We start from the raw sequence: 17,784 nt of genomic DNA, 5'->3' as shown, positions 1-17,784 counted from the left end.
GGAGCCACTGCTCCTGACTGGTTGCCAGGAGCATTGACGGCTGAATCATATGCAAGCTTGTGCACAGGATTCTGTTCTATTCAAGATAGACTTTGTTGAAATAAGTTCAGCTGATAACTTCTTACATAACTCATGGTGCGGGGTTTAGGACAAAGGGTGAGTGGAGCCCCAATATGCATCTCAGATCTAACTAGCGGCAGTGTGAAAACACCATTAAAAGTACAACTTGTCCGAAAAGTCACTTAAGTATCTAAAAAATAAATGAAGCTCAAGTCAGGACTAGAATTCAGGGTGTGGTACAGCGTAGCCTTTTGTAAAGAGATACAATTACAATTGAGATACAATTTAGTTTGACATTGTTTCTTTCTCGCAGCTGACTGGAGTGGCCCACTATCTGAATGGCACTGTGGCAGAGGCAAAGATCGACCTGAGGTTTGATGTGGGGGACGAGAACGACAACGCTCCAGTGTTCCCCAGTGTGGCCCCAGTGTCTGTGAATGAGAGCAGCCCGGCAGGTGAGCCTTCCATGGGGTTGTTAAGTCATGTCATCACTCTTTTTTGAATTTCAGCCTCTGACAGATTTATTGTGCACCATGGCCTTTTATAAGGCTGCACAAAAGCAATAAGTGTACTCTGGTTTACCTCTAGAGATGCTTTTCAGATGTAAATTGTCTAATTAGTTATTTACTGTTATAATTCTTGGGATGAAAATAAAATAGCTCAAATAAACACATTTTATTGGAAAAATAGGTACCCCCACAGATATGTTGTGTGAAACAGTTTGTGTCCCTTTACATGGTAACTATTTAAATTAAATTATGTCTTTGGAACAAGTCACTCACCTTTTTTTAATTTCTTTTTTTAAGGTTACATAGTTATATTTTGGTCCAGTTTGTGAACCTGGCTGTATTGAACAGGACAGATTTAAAGAGTGAAATCACACAACTAAAACCAGTCTGCAATAAAATCTACTTTAAGTAAACTTTATCCCCAGTACAAATATAGATTATAAAAGCACCTCTTAGGTTCAAAATAAGACTATATGCTGTGTGCTGTCTGAATCTAATTATATAGCAGGTTATAACAGTGAATCATTAGAATGGAAAAGTGCACTGCAAACAAAAGTTCAGTTTCATAAGACAATACAAAATTTGTATTGTCTTATGAAACTGAACTTTTGTTTGCAGTGCAAACAGGTACAACACCTTTAATATGATTTTATGATTTGAAAATGAAACGTACTCCTAACAACAAGTTTATTTAAATAGCACATTTACACAACACGTGCCCAAAATGAGGCAGTTGGAGAAAGATTGTGGAGGAAGTTAATTTGGAAAAAAGGGTGTCCAAAGGGAAGCATGTAAATAATAAAAAGGAGGGGCCTAGTACTGAACCTTGTGGTACCCCTCGACAGACGAGAAATGACGAAAATAAATTGTGTTCTTTTGGTGACAGAATGCAAAAGTATGATAGTAGCCAGGACAAAATCTTAATATATGTTTTTAAAGCATGGTAATAAAACATTCATATTTGTGTCTGTGTTACAGGCACTCTGGTGACTACATTTACAGCAGATGATGCGGATAAACTAGGGACTCTGAATGCAAAGATCAACTACACCATTATCCAACAGAAGCCCGTGGAGGACAAACATTATTTTTCCATTGACGAAAACACCGGCTCTATCTATGTCAAAGAAGACATGCTAGACAGAGAGGTACAGTGGCTTTCAAAAGTACTCTTACTTCTGGAACTTTTCCACATTTTGTCCCATCACAACCACAGGCATGAATAAAATAAATTAATCAAATTCATTTGTCTGTGAAAGAGCAACACAAACACACAATTGAAAAGTGGAAGGAAAGCTATAAATTCCAGATTAAAAAGAGAGAAAAAACCCTGAAAAGTGCAACCAATAGCTGAAGTTGCCTGATGATTGCTGAAAGATTGAATGTTGACATAATCATTAAAGATTACCTGTGTGTAGTCTAATCTCAGTATAAAAGCAGCTGTTCAGTGAAGGCCACAGAAGTAGGAAGAAGGTACACACGGGACAGGTCAGGGATAAATGTGTGGAGCAGTTTAAAGCAGGGTTAGGTTGTGTAAAGATTTCCAAACCTTGGACCATCTCACAGAACACTGTTCAATCCATCATCCAGAAATGGAAAGAGTATGGAACAAACCTACCAAGACATGGTCATCCACCTAAATTTACAGGCTGAATAAGAAGAAAACTGATCAGAGATACAGCCAAGAGGCCCATGGTAAGTCTGGAGGAGCTGCAGTGTTCCACAGCTCAGGTGGACATGGAATCTGTTCACAGGACACTAATAGTCCTGTGACTAAGTGGCAAGAACAAAAGTCTCGTTTGCAGTTTGCCAGAAGCCATGTGGGGGACAGAAAACATGTAGAAGAAAATGTTCTGGTCTGAAGAGTCTGAACACACCATCTCCACTGTCAAACATGGTAGTGCAGCATCAGGCTGTGGGGCTGCTTTTCTTCAGCAGTGCCAGGGAAACTGCTCAGAGCAGATGGCGCCAAATACAGGGCAATGGAACAAAACCTGTTGGGGGTCTGCAAAAGACTTGAGACTGGGGCGGGGGTTCACCTTCAGCAGGACAATGACCCTAAACACAAAGCTTTAAAGGTTTGTGCTTAGGCTTAAAACAAAACATATTCATGTGTTTGAATGGCCCAGTCAAAGTCAAGACCTAAATCCAATAGAGAATCCATGGCAAGATCTGAAAACTGCTGTTCACAAACGCTCTCCATCAAATCTGCGCTTGAGCTGATTTGCAAAGATTGGGCAAACATGTTTGTGTGTGTGTGCAAAGCTGGTGGAGACAAACCCCAAGAGGCTTTCAGCTGTAATTGCAGAGAAAGGTGGTTCCATAAAGTCAGGGAGGCTGAAGTTTTTTCTGTATATCACATAAAATTTGGCTTCCACATCAGAATTATCTGTATACTTTGTGTTGTTCATTCACAAAAAATGCCAATCCAATTTATTTAAAATGGAAATGTTCCAGAAATGTGGCTTGCAAAAGTATAATTGTACATTTCCACTTCTTCAGCAGAACATGCCTTGAGTTTCCTTTTGTTTAATTTGCATATGTTTGAGTAATCCATCATAATTAGTTTCAGTGCTCAAAATGCCAACAACCTTAGCATTAGCAGCCACTGTCTCATTTGCATTCAGCAGGTGGAGTTCTTCCGCCCTCTGCTGGTGTTGTTTATATAGAAATATGATTCTAGGTAAAGGTACAAGCAATACCAAAACCAAGGTGTACTCAAGTCATTTTAAACTAATTCTTAATGGTTCATATTCTTTGCACAGAGGCAGGACTCCTACATTCTCAAAGTTAAAGGAGTTGACATGGGCGGAGCTGCCAATGGTAAATCCGGGACGGGTACAATCGAAATCAAAGTCCTGGACATTAATGACAACCTCCCAACTCTGGAGAAGGACATGGTAACTATCACAAGATTATTGTTGTAAATAATACTATCACATATGTGACTGACTGTGGAAAAAGCAGTTACAAGTCACCCCGGAGACATTTTGAGTTATTCACAGATTCTAAAAGGCCAAAGCTTTCCAATGATGTCTCACTCATGCACATCTGATCATATTTGAGTAAGTTGTGGTCATTTGAATGTATACAACTCTGAATTCCTCTTACTGAGAAAACTGCCTCTAAAGATTCTCTCTCACCTGAATGAGCCCAGAGTCACAGGGGGGCTCATTTGCATCTCATTTGGATAAGCCCTCCCCCTGTCACACTGACACCACCTCCCCCTACAGCTGTCACTAAAGACTCAAGAGGAGTGTTATTGATGTGAACTGGACTCTAATCAGAATTAGAAGTTACTATATTAAAATGGAAATACTTGGATTACAAAAGGCCCTGAATAGCATCAAATAATCAGAATCAGAATAGGGTTCATTGCATTTGTCGATAAACAGAATTCACAGGTGATTCAGTGTAACACAAACAACAAAACGTTGAACACTTAGCACTAAACGGAATGTAATATACATAATAAAATATAAAGGTATAAAGTTATGTCGTGCAATAGGATAGATAGGTCTGCCTGTCAATGTTCAGTCCAGGTGGGACCAGGACATGGAGATTGTCAACCGGAGGCAGAACAGCTGAATTGCGTAGTAGCTGAGCCCAGAGCGCACGTCGCCTCCTCGCTCAGAGCGCGCGTCGCCTCCTCGCTCAGAGCGCGCGTCGCCTCCTCGCTCAGAGCGCGCGTCGCCTCCTCGCTCAGAGAGCGCGTCGCCTCCTCGCTCAGAGCGCGCGTCGCCTCCTCGCTCAGAGCGCGCGTCGCCTCCTCGCTCAGAGCGCGCTTCGCCTCCTCGCTCAGAGCGCGCGTCTTCTCCTCGCTGAGAGCGAGCGCGTACAGTGTATCTGTAGAAGACAGAGGGAGAGAGGGAAGGAATTAGATGAAGACAATGTGACATTTGAAGAAACATATCTTAAGCAGAACAGAGAGCAGCACTGAAGTTTTGCCAGGCTAATGTTTACACATTAAAGTAGTCAAATAATAAATAATAATATATCAACTCAGCTGTATCACAATGTTGGTTTGTTTCCTCGCCTTGTTACTTACAAATCAAATTATCATTTTTTGTTTATCGTTTAGGTTTCTACAGATTATGTCTGAATTGAATAACCTACACTATTACAATGATGAAAGGGAATGCACTTGATTTTTTTTTTTTTTCATTTTCTGTTTTGTCAAGGTCCAAGTTCAAAATCTGATGATTTCATCAACTAAATATAACTAAATATTTAGCTATTTTATTAATTTATAACCTGGAAATAGCATGTGCTGTTAGCAGGCTAGGGGCTGTATTTTGCCCCGGGTCGTAACGTTATCGTGAGCCTTTTTCCAGGGGGCAGTTCCAGGTCGCTCTTTTGCTACTTTCATGACCTTAAAGGGAGTATTTTGACAACCAATCAGAGTGTCATTTCCTCGTGACATGGATAGCTGAGTAGTTCTCCCACATGTCACTCATTCCCTACGTGCTAGTGCACACCTGCAGTCCCGTTCTGGCTCATGCCCAGGGTATCAGCACGTTCCCCTGGCTGCGCGTGCATGGTTGATATGCCGGTGTGTGCAATGCAAGCAGCGAGTTCCTTTCGGCTGCAAAGTATAAAAATGGCTGAGGGACATCAGAGAAAGTGTGGTTTCTTAAAGGTGTTGTTTGAGGTGGTTGGGTCGCAGAGGAAGAACTCACTTGACATTTGCTTCTGTATTTTAAAGGATGTTTATTCACAGAAACACTATCAATACAACAGACAAGTCGACAATTGCCTGGGAGCTCCTCAATGGATCTGATCTGGAGTTCCCCGTTTATAGTGTTACCGTACTTTTTATAAACTAGTACCAACCTTCTTCACAAAAGGTGGAAGACCCGCTTAACTGGCACTTTTTCCTCTCCTAAGCTTACCAGAGGTTGAGGTCCCCAGGATGCTCGGACCCATCCTTTCCTTTAAACCCCTGTCACTGTATATGTGACAGATGTAGAAGAAAAACACACTTTTGGGCTAGATACCTCTAAAGCAGGAGTGGGCAATTATTTTCCTCCGAAGGCCATATTCGAAGCGGAGGGCCGGCCCGCGATCATTGGTGTGAAAAAAAAAATCCCAAAAATTAAATATCAAATAAAATATCACTTTTCTGTCAAATATAGGCTATTGAATCTATTATTTAATTCATTTCACATCATATTCATTAAAAAAACTACTTGGACAAGCTTGGCGGGCCGGATTGAAAGGTCTGGCGGGCCGGATGTGGCCCGCGGGCTGTAGTTTGCCCACCCCTGCTCTAAAGACTGTGTTCGAGCTGGTTAAAAAAGGGACTAACAGTAATTCAAATTGAGTTGAATTGAGGGCTACTTATGCAAATTCAGAGCAATATCGCTGAGGCGACAGCCACTCTGTGACCACCTTTTGACAGACACCTGCAAGGAATCGGTCAAAGCCTAAATGTGCTCCTTTTGATAATATCAATATATCGGTGTATATATATATATATATATATATATATGTGCAACCCCGGGGTGCCAAAACTTAACCCGGTCCAATACACGGAGGCATTGAGTATGGAATGCACTGCAGTCTACGAACAAATCTCTGCTCGCATTAGTCCCAGTGCCCGGGCTCGGAGCCCTCGGTGATGGTTGTCCCTCAGCATGGAGAGTATACAGGCAGAGATGTGTGCATGGATTTAAGTGCACTCTGTGCTCAGGACTGCACACACGAGCATGCTCGATGGGATGCTGTGGGGTCCGAAGGGCACAAGGACAGAGCCCACTGTGGTCAGCTCCAGAGCCGAAAGTTTGATACATGCGGATCTCGTGTTGTGCTGTCAGTCTGTGCCAGTTTTACGCAGACTGGTATAAAGATTTTGGGTGAATTTGATGTGATGGTGGGGATTTATCCAGTTTTCCAAATAGACATTCCTCTCTAAGCTGAGCACATGCAAGTCTGCACGGTCCAGTCTGTAACAGGTGTCCTACGCCGAAGGTGGAGGTGTCCGGCAAAGAGCTTTAAGAGCTGAGTGCGTAACAATGCTGCACTGTTCACGTGAGTGGGAGGAGAAAAAATATCACCACGTAAAATTGGACTAAATGAATTATTCTATAACTTATCATTTGTTATTCATGCCCATGATGAAGGTTGTTTCATTATGATTATCTCATCCATATGGGGATAGTAATACAACAAGTTTACTAGTTTTAAAGTTTGCACCAGACCACGTCCTCAATTTTCTTTACTCCAAATCACATTTTGGCACCGATGCGACACAACGCCCAAGTTAACACTAAGACGGCAAACTACGGCCCTAAAAGTTACAAGCATGACCCATCACACACACTCCATTTTGGCTCCTGAAAGTTCTAAATCTCATTGCAATGACAAATTGGAATGTCCAGAAATGATAGGTGATGATAGATGATGAGAAATCAGTTTGGACTTTGGCTAACAGTTTAAATATCTGTGTTAAAATCAGGTACAGCCTAACCCTTTCACATAAAACTGATGTATTACTGATACCATGAATTATGTATAATTATGTATATGGATGTTAATTTCATTTACAGTATAAAGCAGAGATCATTGAGAATGTGGCAAATGTGGAGGTGATGAGAATCAAAGCTTTGGATGAAGATCTGGAGCCCACAGACAACTGGCTTGCTGTCTTTGACATCATTGCTGGTAACGAGGATGGAATTTTCAGCATCAAAACGGATCCAGACACAAACGAAGGAATCATCATGTTGGAGAAGGTCAGCCTGTGTTGATTATATCATTTTTTATTTCTTTTTAAAAGATTTTGTTGCCCGTTTAATTTATTAGACAGGAGAGGACAGTGTGAAATGCGGCTGGCTGCACTTGGAGCCTGACATACATGTGCTGTGTCTTAACCTCTCGACCACTGAGCAGCACCAGCCTGTGTTGACTGTTATTAAACTATTTTTATACTTATCAAACTAAACCTTTCATTTCTGAGTGAGCAGGAGACTTTTTGAAAATAAAAATCCACTCCACTGTCCAAACAAAAGTCATAACAGAAAAAAAGGGTCACACGCTTCTGCAATATTAGAACATGTATTTCCTTCCATGTGTCATTATATTTCACACACTTGATCTTGTGTTGATGATGAGAGAGTGACCACTGCACAAAGCCTTCTCCAGCTCGTCCCAAACACTCACTGGAGTTCAGATCTGTAGTACATTAGTTTCTGCTTCTCCACAGATGTTTTCTCTGCTCGATGCCAGTGATTTGACCCTTCTCAAACACACCGACATCTTTTCCATGACCACGGGATTTGACTTTCCACATGGTTGTTTCAGAAATGATAAGCCGCTCACTGCAACAGTCGGGTTGCAGCTGAAAGATCATCACCTGCAGCAGTTCTCCAGCAGAAGGAGAGGACCTACTGTATTTGCTTAGTTCAATCCAAGTGGCCTCTTTTTTTCTTTTTTGGACAGACAGTGTATTTTTACTTAAACTTACAGCCAGAACTAAAAGTCTCTATGCCACTTTTGTTCTTCATTTGCATTGCAATCAATTTATTTTCCACATTATTTGCCAATTTATCTTACAATTTTAGAAGGGTATCCATATCGTTTTCATATTTTTCCATATAAAGTTAATTAAAATGTAATTGACCGTCTCCTGCTGCTGAAATATTGGGTACTTGTACACTTCAAAAATCACCACATCAAAATCGGGAGTAAACCTAGAAGTAAATCTGGACTTCACAGGACCAAACCCAGTCTACATTTTGACTTAAACTGGGCAAAAACTAGGACAAAAAAGTGACAGGCTAAAAGATGAATTTGCACTTGACCGTAAATAGTTTACTGAAAGGCCCTTACCTTCACAATATTGTTTTCCAGGAGCCAGCTTTAAACTGCAGAGTTATTTATTAGCATTGTTATGAAAAATATCTCATACCATCCCTATCAAATGGATCTTATTTCCTGTTTGTCTTCACAGCCGGTAGACTTTGAAGTGAACCCGGACATTCAGCTTGGCATTGTTGTGGCCAATGTCGCTCCGATGGCAGATCTGGGGCTTGGCCTGGGAGCTGATGCGGGGCTGGACCTGGGGCTGGATGGGGAGGGTGGTGGAGGAGGGGCGGGTGGGGGAGACGGCGAAGGCGAAGGTGAAGGGGAAGGGGGAGGTGAAGGGGGAGGGGGAGGGGGAGGTGAAGGGGGAGGGGGAGGCGAAGGTGAAGGGGGAGGGGAAGGCGAAGGTGGAGGTGATCTAGATTTAGGCTTGGATTTGGGAGCTAATGTTGGGGCAGGTTTGGGAGGTGGAGCATCACCGGCTGGAGGGGGAGGAGCGGGCGCATCTGGACCAGATCTTGGTCTCGGTGGAGGGGCAGGAGCCGGTGGAAAGCCAAGACGAAAACGACCAAAGAAAAAGAGAAAAAGGCCAAAAGGTTCATTATTGTTATTTTTCTTTCCCTTTCTCTGCATCTGTGAGTATCTCGAAAAGTGCAATAACAGAAATGCCTTGGAATGATTCAGGGAAAGTGTATGCATTGGACATTTCCGTGAAAAATGAGCCAGAGGGAGTTGACTTCGAACCGGAGGTCATGAACGTTCCAGTGTCGGAGAACCCAGACGAGCTCCCTGAGGGCGGGGTCATAGCAGTGTACCCCGCCATCGACGCAGACACAGGAAAACCATCTGAGGACGTCACGTAAGAAAACATCCTCCCTCTCAACAAACGTTCAACAGTTGATACGTTGCCATGACTTGCTTCGACGGTCACACGATGGATGGTTGATTCAAGACGAAGTAGGTAAAGCCCCTTCGTCTTGAATCAACCATCCATCGCATGACACTTCTGATAATGACAACAAGTTACTGTGGAAACATGTCAAGGTAAAACATCACCAGATCTAACTTGTTGTCTGATATGGATGCATCTATAAAACTATTTTACAAGATGAATATTCTTAATCAACTCTCAAGACAAGCAGAATGAGCCCTTCACTTTGGGTTGCCAGATTATATGACTAAAAACAGTTGGCAAAAAACTTGAACGGGCTGTATAGTATATGATGACGAGTCCTCCCAGATCCTAAATGCAAATCTAATTGTGTGGTCTTTTTTAACACAAGTTGGAGTGTATGTTACAGCAATTACGTTTAGGGAGTTACTTGCTGATATGTAATGGATCGTCGCTTGTGTCCATACTTCCACAATATCATTTCTCAAATCCCTATATTTTCTCATCACAGTTATGCCAAAGGATTTGACCCTGAGAACCTGTTGCTGATTGACCCAGACACAGCAGAGATCAGACTTCAGAGGGCGCCGGACCGAGAGTCTCCGTTTGTCGTCAATGGGACTTACATTGCCAAGATAATCGGCCTGATGAAGGGTACGTTTTTCTGAAGTCTGCAAATCCTATAGCTCTTCAAGCCAATCAGGTTTGTTACGATATCCTTACTATATTTATATTTTGTTAAAGTCAATGCTTTCTCTTTTTGTATTTAAAGGTGATTTAAACACTGACCTAAAAAACTTGAAAAATTGTAACTATTTGCAGCAGTCCAAATTTATTGTTCACTTACATTGGGCATTTTGGCCATTGTAATTATTCAGAGTGAGTTTATATGCACTTTTCACAAGGTTCCGAGCCCGGAGCAGTGTTTTTCATCATGCTAAAGCTAAAAAGCATTAGCTTGCAAATAGCACAATTCTTGCTTTGCAGAAATCCCCAAATCCTCTATAATTAGATGCAGACAGCATACAGCGGTCTCATTTTCACCGTAAGAGCTATTTTTACACTATATCTGTGTCCATGTTACGTAGTTAAAAAAAAAAAAACGAGGCACAACCGCTGTAAACTTTTGGATGATGTGTTTGTGATGCTTGTGTGAAATGTTGAAATGGCTTATTGGAGCGCCGCAATTAGCTGCATGCCTTTCTACAAGATAGATAGATGGGGCTATTCAATGGTAAAAGCTAAGCTAAGCTATCTGAGCTAGCTGTGATCGAAAAATTGTCAAAAATGACACTGAGAAGTTAATTTGACTTCTGTTTTTCTTCTGATGGTCCAGACATGCCCTCACAGACTGCCACAGGGACCATAGCTCTGCAGGTCCTGGACTCCAATGATAACTGCCCTACACTGACAAGCACTCTGGAATATATCTGCTTCGACGTCCAAGTGCTGGAGATTACTGGACAGGACAAGGACGGAGACCCAAACGGAGCCCCCTTCTCCTTCAAGCTGGTCCCAGAGAGTAGCCGGGGGGAGTGGGAGATTGAGCAAGTAGATGGTAAAGTTGGAAGCATTTTAAGACTTTTAATATGCAGAACATACACAAAATCATTTGAAGAGCTTTTAACCATGTTATAATAGTTTTCCCGTCTCATTTACCCTCTACCATGAACTCTAGTTCCATCAGAATAGTCTGGTCGGGCACTTTGTTGTGACGTTTACTGTAATGTATTATAAAGGGCCAGGGGGGAAGTGAGAGCCATAGTTTTCCACCGTTCGGCTGCCGACTTGTTTCTTATATTCAAGTGATTTTTCTTAAATACCTCACTGGAATTGCCCCATTGTTGGACAAATAAAGGCTCTCTTATCTTATTTTAGATCTATTGCAATTTTAAAAGTTTAGAATAGAAGATGATGATCCAATAGAGTCATGGATTATAACTACATAGCAGATAAAAGAATAATATAGCTCTTTATAATGGCTCGGAAAAAATACAAGAAACGGGATGCATATTTCCTTTTTTTTTGTTCCATTAACTGTTAGTTGGAGCCCTTCGTGGTCAATAGTTGGTTAACCTAATATGCTGACAGTGCTTTATATTATTTTTTAACTGTATGAGAGCAGAGCAGTGCAACAGCTACAGATATTTGAACTGTGCACAACACGGCTGTATGAAAGCTCCCATAAACGCTATTTTGATGCACTGTTGTACTAGTGTGTGCAAGCTCGATAGTTTCCCATCTGAGGCAAAAAGCTGAATGATCCAGTCTCTTTTCTTGACCAACGTGAAATAATAGTCCATAAACACTTCAGTGTCACTCAAGTTTGCTCAATATTTGAGATAAACATTCTTATTGGGCGATGGGCGACAATGAAATAAAGAAGGTGATTAAGCACAGGAATCTAATAAATGGATAACGGCCTCAGACCATCCCTTGTCCTTAGACCCTCCTTCTCGGTGAGGAAAAACTACAAAACCCTGTGGGAAAAAGTAAAAATCTCGAGGAGACCCACAGTGCAGATGGTCCAGGACTGACGCAGGGATTTCCATAACTGCCTTAGATATTCATACTAATGACATTGAGATAATTGTCATAAAGGTGTTTTCCCGCTGTATCATGTGTTGGCTCACATTCCTCAAAAAAAAAAAACATATCAGCCCATCCTGAATGTCTCCTCTTGCTTAAGGTGTCCATCCCAACCTGCGTGCCCTGTCCCCACTCTGGCCCGGGGTGTATGAGGTGGTGGTCCTGGTTTACGACCAGCAGGGCCTGTCTTGTCCGCAGCCTCAAACGCTGGAGCTGCATGTGTGCTCGTGTGAGGGGGCTGAGAGCTGTGCCCCGGGGACCGCCCTGAAGGCCTCACAGAAAGAGGGATCTGCATCGGGGATCGGAGGAATGGGGGCTGTGGCGGTGCTCCTAGCTCTGCTGGCTCTGCTTAGTGAGTAACTGCTATAATGCAAAATACACATCAGGGAAGGAACTATATACTTTAGGTATATCTCATTTGCTCATGTAAAAACGACACATTATAGTACTACAAAAAAGTCCATGTATTTTGAAGCTGGTGTCATGTGATTGTACTGTTATGTTTCCACATTTCAAGCAGAATCCCCCATTTGTCAGGGAGTGGTCCGTGGTAGAAAAAAGTAGTCTATATAGTCATTTGTACACTGTTTTTGAAAGAGACGTTTCAACAGCCATACAGAAGTAGTTTTCAATCTGAAGGCACTAGTCTGAGAAGCTTGAATTTATTTCTGTGGTAGTCCAAGCCTGACACTGCTGCTGATGGCTTTAATAAAGAGTCATACAAAATTTAATATGATATTTACACTAGTAATTCACAAGTTAGGCCTTCCCAGTCAACTGTATAGAACTTGTATGTATTCTTGGTATATTATTGGATCATGGAGTGGTCTTTTGTCTCCTTCAGTCGCTGCTGTCCTGCTGACCACCTGCAGATTTGGAAAAGTACCGGGTGCCTTTTCAGACATCCCCTTTTTCACTGAAGATCACCTCATGGTCTATCACACTGAAGGCCAAGGAGAAGACAAGGTCAAAAATATACACTGTTACAGAGAGTTTTATTTTTGTTTACTCAAAAAGACTATTGCACGTTCTTCCCGGGTCCAAGTGGGTTCCCTACAGGTAAATACAGGACTACAGGACGAGTAACTGACATGAGCATTCGCGGCACACTGCTTTTTAAGTGTGGCAACGCCTCCAGGCCAAGCAGTGGCATCTTTGCATTCTGTGATGTCTTGATAGCTGTTTTTTTATCATGTCTGTCACTTTAAAAGACACGTATGCAAAATAAACTTTTAAACTTAAACATAATTTTCCCCTTATCAAAAAAACATACCAGGAATTAGCTTTAGCATAATTCACGCTTGTTTGATGAATCTTGTTTAATAAGCCATCTTCTGCTGAGCCTCAGAAAACACTTTTTTAAGGGTTAGGGCAAAATAGCTACGCCACGCTGCCAAATCCTACGCGTGTCACTGTTTAAGAAAATTAAAAATAAAGAGCAGTGGGCGTGCATTAGTGAGCATCCTGTCCGCAAGAGAATAAAGATTACTGAATCACTCTAAATACAACTTCAAGTGGTTTACAATACAAACAATGCATAATGTGTGTTCTTTAAAGGAACATATTAATCATTTCTCACTACAATCCCAGTAATTTGTGTGATTTATTTATATTTTAGGATTTTCCTCTGCTCAGCTCTCCCGTCCATATGGCAACTGGGGGTCATTCTCAGCATATGGTCACTTCCAAGTCTGTTCGAACCACGGCCCAGGCCAACGCGACCTCTGCTTTCGGCACTCACATGAACATCCACATGTACGAAGCGGGAGGCAGGGTCGGTGGCAGCGGCAGGATACGGCAGAGCAGTTTTGGAGAGTCGGGGCAGAGCCAGGGAGATGTGTCTGTGATAGCTGAGGAGGAAGTTCCATTTGAAAACATGCTGGACATTGCGCTACCGGATGTGTTTCTGCATGAATTCTACGCACAGGTGGGTATTTTCTACAGTATTATTCAGGTTTCGGTTACCTTGATTTTAAAGCTGACACAATAGTGGTTAATGTTGTTAGAAAAGTGTTAAGTCATTCAGCAAATTCTTTTTTAAATATTTTGAATAGTAATTTTGTACATTTTGTCTTAAAGGTGCTATACAGAACTAGTTCATTTAAAAAAAGTTTGCAAAGGTCTAAAGTTATTCCTTACATTACTGACATTCCTAGCATCCCAATAATTTACAACGTTGAGTTTAAGTACTTTTCACAACTTGCAGAGGCCCGAATGGAGTTCTCCTGAGTTTTGCTATCACGGTAATGTTAATAACAACTAGCATTTCTTGGTTTGACGAGGTAAAAATGCTTTATAATGTAATTTTATACAGAGAGCACACAGCAGTCTCATTTTACTTTACTAAATGTAAAAAAAATATGATTTAGCTTCTAAGTGAAGAGATTAATTTGCCTTCTTTTAATATGTAGCATATTTATATGTTTTGACTCATGTTGGCATAATATGATCACTTTTCTTAATTCATGGAGAGAATTTGTGAATTTAAGAAATGGAAATATATTAAAATCTATCTGAAATACATTAAAGACTTCCAAATACATCCAAAACTTGGTTGGAGAGCAATCCTACATTAAAAGACAATAAATCATATCAGACAGAAAGAAAAATAAATTCTCACAATTATTTTTCTTCACATTTCTGTTTTATTATGGCTCCACAGAAGAGCAGTCATGCCAATCTGATGGAAAACGCACGGGACAGCCTGTTGGTCTACGAGTTCGAAGGTCACGGGTCATCGGCAAGCTCGGTCGGCTGCTGCAGCTCCTTGGACTCTGACGACGACCTCCACTTTTTAAACGACCTGGAGCTCAAATTCAAAAGGCTGGCTGAAATCTGCGCTCCCCTGGTGCCTCCGCTGCCCCCACCCACAACAACATCAGCGTCTACTTCTGCTACACCCCCCTCAACGTCTCCAAGCGTCCCGACCTACCAAAGCCCGCCAACTGCGTCCATAGCTCCGACTTTCTCTACATCGAGAGAACCGACTTTTGCAAAGACCTCAAACCAGACGCTGCAGAACCGAAACTTCTCAAATGTAACAAACATACATGAACAAAATGTCTGTGATCAAAACATCGCCACAATTCAGAAATCAGAAAGTTTGGCAAATTTAACGCAAGATGCAACCACCTTTAGCGTCAAAGAAAGCACCAGGATTCTTCAGTCGCCGCCAATCAGCCCTCAAAGTGCAGTAATGGCGCCTCCATTGGGTCAGGCAGTGGTATTGCAGCAGCAGCCGGTTTATTACATAACTTCTCCGATAATGCAACCAACCTCTCCAGTCTTGCAACCTTCCATGCACTATGTTGTCCAACCTCAAGTTCAAAACAGGCCCGCTTTTGTCTTTGCCCAGCCACAAGCAGCCAACACGCAAGGTTTCGTTTTACTAAATAACGGCTTTGGAACTATGGAGCATATAGTTTATCCAGGAGCTCAGGCGATGTCACTAGGTAGGAGTGTGATTGGCCAGTACAAAGAGTCAGCGCGAGTGTCTGGTAGTCAAAAATCAGGGAAGAATTTGGGGAAACCCGGGAGAAGGGTGTCTGAAAGTGCTATGAATTCATCTGCGTCGGTGGGAGTATTCGAAATCGGTCAGCACCTTGCGGCAGAGCGATACCCTGGCAGTCAAAAATCAGGGATGCATTCAGGTAAACAAGGGAGAAGTATGTCACAAAGTCGAGTCAATTCAGCTGCGTCAATAAGTGTGTTTGATATCGGCCAGTACGTTGATGCAGAGCAAGTTTATGGCAGTCAAAAGATAGGGGGACACACTTCAGAAGGATGGCTCAATTCAGAAGGCTATGCAGATCTAGCCCACAGTAGTAACATGGTGAATTCAGGAGGGGTTCAAACTAGGAGGAAAACTAGAAATCAGAATTCAGTGAGCAATGACCAATAAGATAACCAACAAGTCAGGTGCACAGTATCAAAGCAGCACGCAGCGTGACACAGGGAAGCTAACAGTGCCACGATGTGAGTTGTAACATTTTGGCAAATATCCTGATACTGATCCAGAACCACTATTAAAATGTACCTTGATAAAGCGGTAATAATCACTTTTGAACCAAAGCTTGAATTGATTTAAAAATTAAATATATGTGCAGATAAACTATTATGATTTTTATTTCAAAAAATAATTTTGCTTATTACTAGTTTAACAAAATACGTTGCTTAACAGTACATTTTTTGCTCTAGTAGCTGCCTTTATAATATATGGTGTGAAAGGCATTTCTTAAAGTTAAATAAATCAAAGTTAGCTACAGGCCTGATAAGAATTATGTGAAAAAAGGATTAAGCCAGGACCAAACGAGGAATGACCATAGACTTAACTAAAGTTCAAACCATGACTAAGTCTATTTAAAGCAGGGTTTAAAACAAAATGGGCTAAGCTTGTTCGAAACAAGGTTTGAAACTGCAGCCCGCCGTATATCGCACGTGTCTTTTTGCGTTTCACTGCATCTAGAATCACTTCCTTATTATTTCTCTGTGAATATGAGTCTAATTTGAATAAAACACACAGTTTTGAAGCATAAAAATACAGTACCATTGTCCACTGACATCTTCTACAGTGTGTCAAATGCTTGCGCTTCCTGCTAGATTGTTCCCCGGTGGCTGTTAGGGTCGCAGGTTTTTAAAGCGTGGGGAAAAAAGTAGCGGCTTAAAGTTCAAAAAGTACGGTACTTGTATTTGCATTTGGCAAACCACTGCATTAAGGTGTAAAAATGTAGAAAGTTAAAGGTATATTATCGTACATTATACAGTTTTCTTGACATACAGTATATTTTTTAAAATAAGTTTACTGCATAAGAATGGGAAAACAAGTTCAAGTAATCACCGCGGCGCAGTGAAAATGAAGCCATAGGTAATCAGTAGCTTAGCTGCTAGCTTCTCTTATTTAAAAGATCAGGACGAGTTTGTCTGGTGAATGCATTCAGAGCTCATTCTGTTAACGTGCGGCCTTGGGTATACAAAGTTAATTTAATGCAGGTATTTTTTGAGAATTCAGTGGTACAAAGAAGAAAAAAACATATCTCGAATTGATGATACTAAGCTGAGCAGCTGGACTGGTCAGCACAGAAGAGCATAGAGCATTTACTCATAAATGACCGTGAATCATGTTTGTATTGTCACATAAGTCACTTGCTGCAGGGACAGGTGTTTGCTTTCACAGTTTTTGTGTGCCTTATCTTTAGACAATTGTATGTACATGTTGCTTGGTGTTATCAAATATATTGAATGTGGTTGCATTTGCGACTCTTGGGGGCGCGGCTTCTTCTTTTTTACACTAGACCAGCTACAAGATTCAGAACTGCTATTTGAATGTATCTTTGGGACTGCTCAGAAATATTGGACTGAGATCAATGATATTTTACAGACAATTTAAGACAGCATCATTCCACTGGATTTAAGAAATATGTATTTGGGCCTCAGGACACAATAAGCCTCTGGAGCATCCTCATGGTGACAGACACAAATTGCACCGACAATTGGACATAGTGGATATTCGTAAAATGGGGGGGGAAAAATCACCTGAGGACTTATCTTGAAAATGAACAAATTTGACAAACAATGCACTATATGGGACTATTGTTTTGATTTACATTGGCCTAAATATCTCTCTTTTTGTGTGACTGGGTCGATTGTTCACTCTCTGATCTTGTTTAGTTTTACAAGTTTTACATCGTGTTCTATACAATTTGAAATATATATATATATATATATATATATATATATATATATATATAGTATGATTTTTTTTGTATGCATTTCTATTTTGTGGAGAAAAGTCTGACGGGTGAAGTTTTAACTGACTGAGACGTTTGTGTTTAAGGCTTACTAAGTGACTTGTTTGTATTAATTATATACAAATGTATACTTTTATAGTTTTTATTGGCACTGGCCATTTTTAGACACCAGTCTGTGTAGGTC

The 17,784-nt window shown here is 41.3% G+C and overlaps 1 protein-coding gene across 1 annotated transcript in view; it reads left to right on the top strand.

Annotated features, from left to right (window-relative positions):
• Nucleotides 1–132: 132 nt before the first annotated feature.
• Nucleotides 133–17,784, top strand: part of LOC140354313 (desmoglein-2.1-like) — an 18,051-nt gene continuing 399 nt past the window's right edge. Inside the window, exons 1-14 of the mRNA XM_072439276.1 lie at nucleotides 133–156; nucleotides 374–515; nucleotides 1,548–1,717; nucleotides 3,335–3,469; nucleotides 7,118–7,303; nucleotides 8,521–8,689; nucleotides 8,831–8,968; nucleotides 9,057–9,231; nucleotides 9,776–9,918; nucleotides 10,601–10,822; nucleotides 11,954–12,205; nucleotides 12,698–12,819; nucleotides 13,472–13,780; nucleotides 14,516–17,784. The exon at nucleotides 14,516–17,784 is cut by the window's right edge and continues 399 nt beyond it. Coding sequence (XP_072295377.1) covers nucleotides 133–156; nucleotides 374–515; nucleotides 1,548–1,717; nucleotides 3,335–3,469; nucleotides 7,118–7,303; nucleotides 8,521–8,689; nucleotides 8,831–8,968; nucleotides 9,057–9,231; nucleotides 9,776–9,918; nucleotides 10,601–10,822; nucleotides 11,954–12,205; nucleotides 12,698–12,819; nucleotides 13,472–13,780; nucleotides 14,516–15,754 — 3,426 coding nt within the window. The 3' untranslated portion in view covers nucleotides 15,755–17,784. The remainder of the gene's footprint in view (nucleotides 157–373; nucleotides 516–1,547; nucleotides 1,718–3,334; nucleotides 3,470–7,117; nucleotides 7,304–8,520; nucleotides 8,690–8,830; nucleotides 8,969–9,056; nucleotides 9,232–9,775; nucleotides 9,919–10,600; nucleotides 10,823–11,953; nucleotides 12,206–12,697; nucleotides 12,820–13,471; nucleotides 13,781–14,515) is intronic.

This window comes from Eucyclogobius newberryi, unplaced genomic scaffold, assembly GCF_026437365.1.
Source record: "Eucyclogobius newberryi isolate DKJ021-1_F unplaced genomic scaffold, fEucNew1.0.hap1 SCAF_9, whole genome shotgun sequence".
Lineage (NCBI taxonomy): Eukaryota > Metazoa > Chordata > Actinopteri > Gobiiformes > Gobiidae > Eucyclogobius > Eucyclogobius newberryi.
Note: the sequence above shows the minus strand (reverse complement) of the source record. Positions and strands in the feature narration are given on the sequence as shown.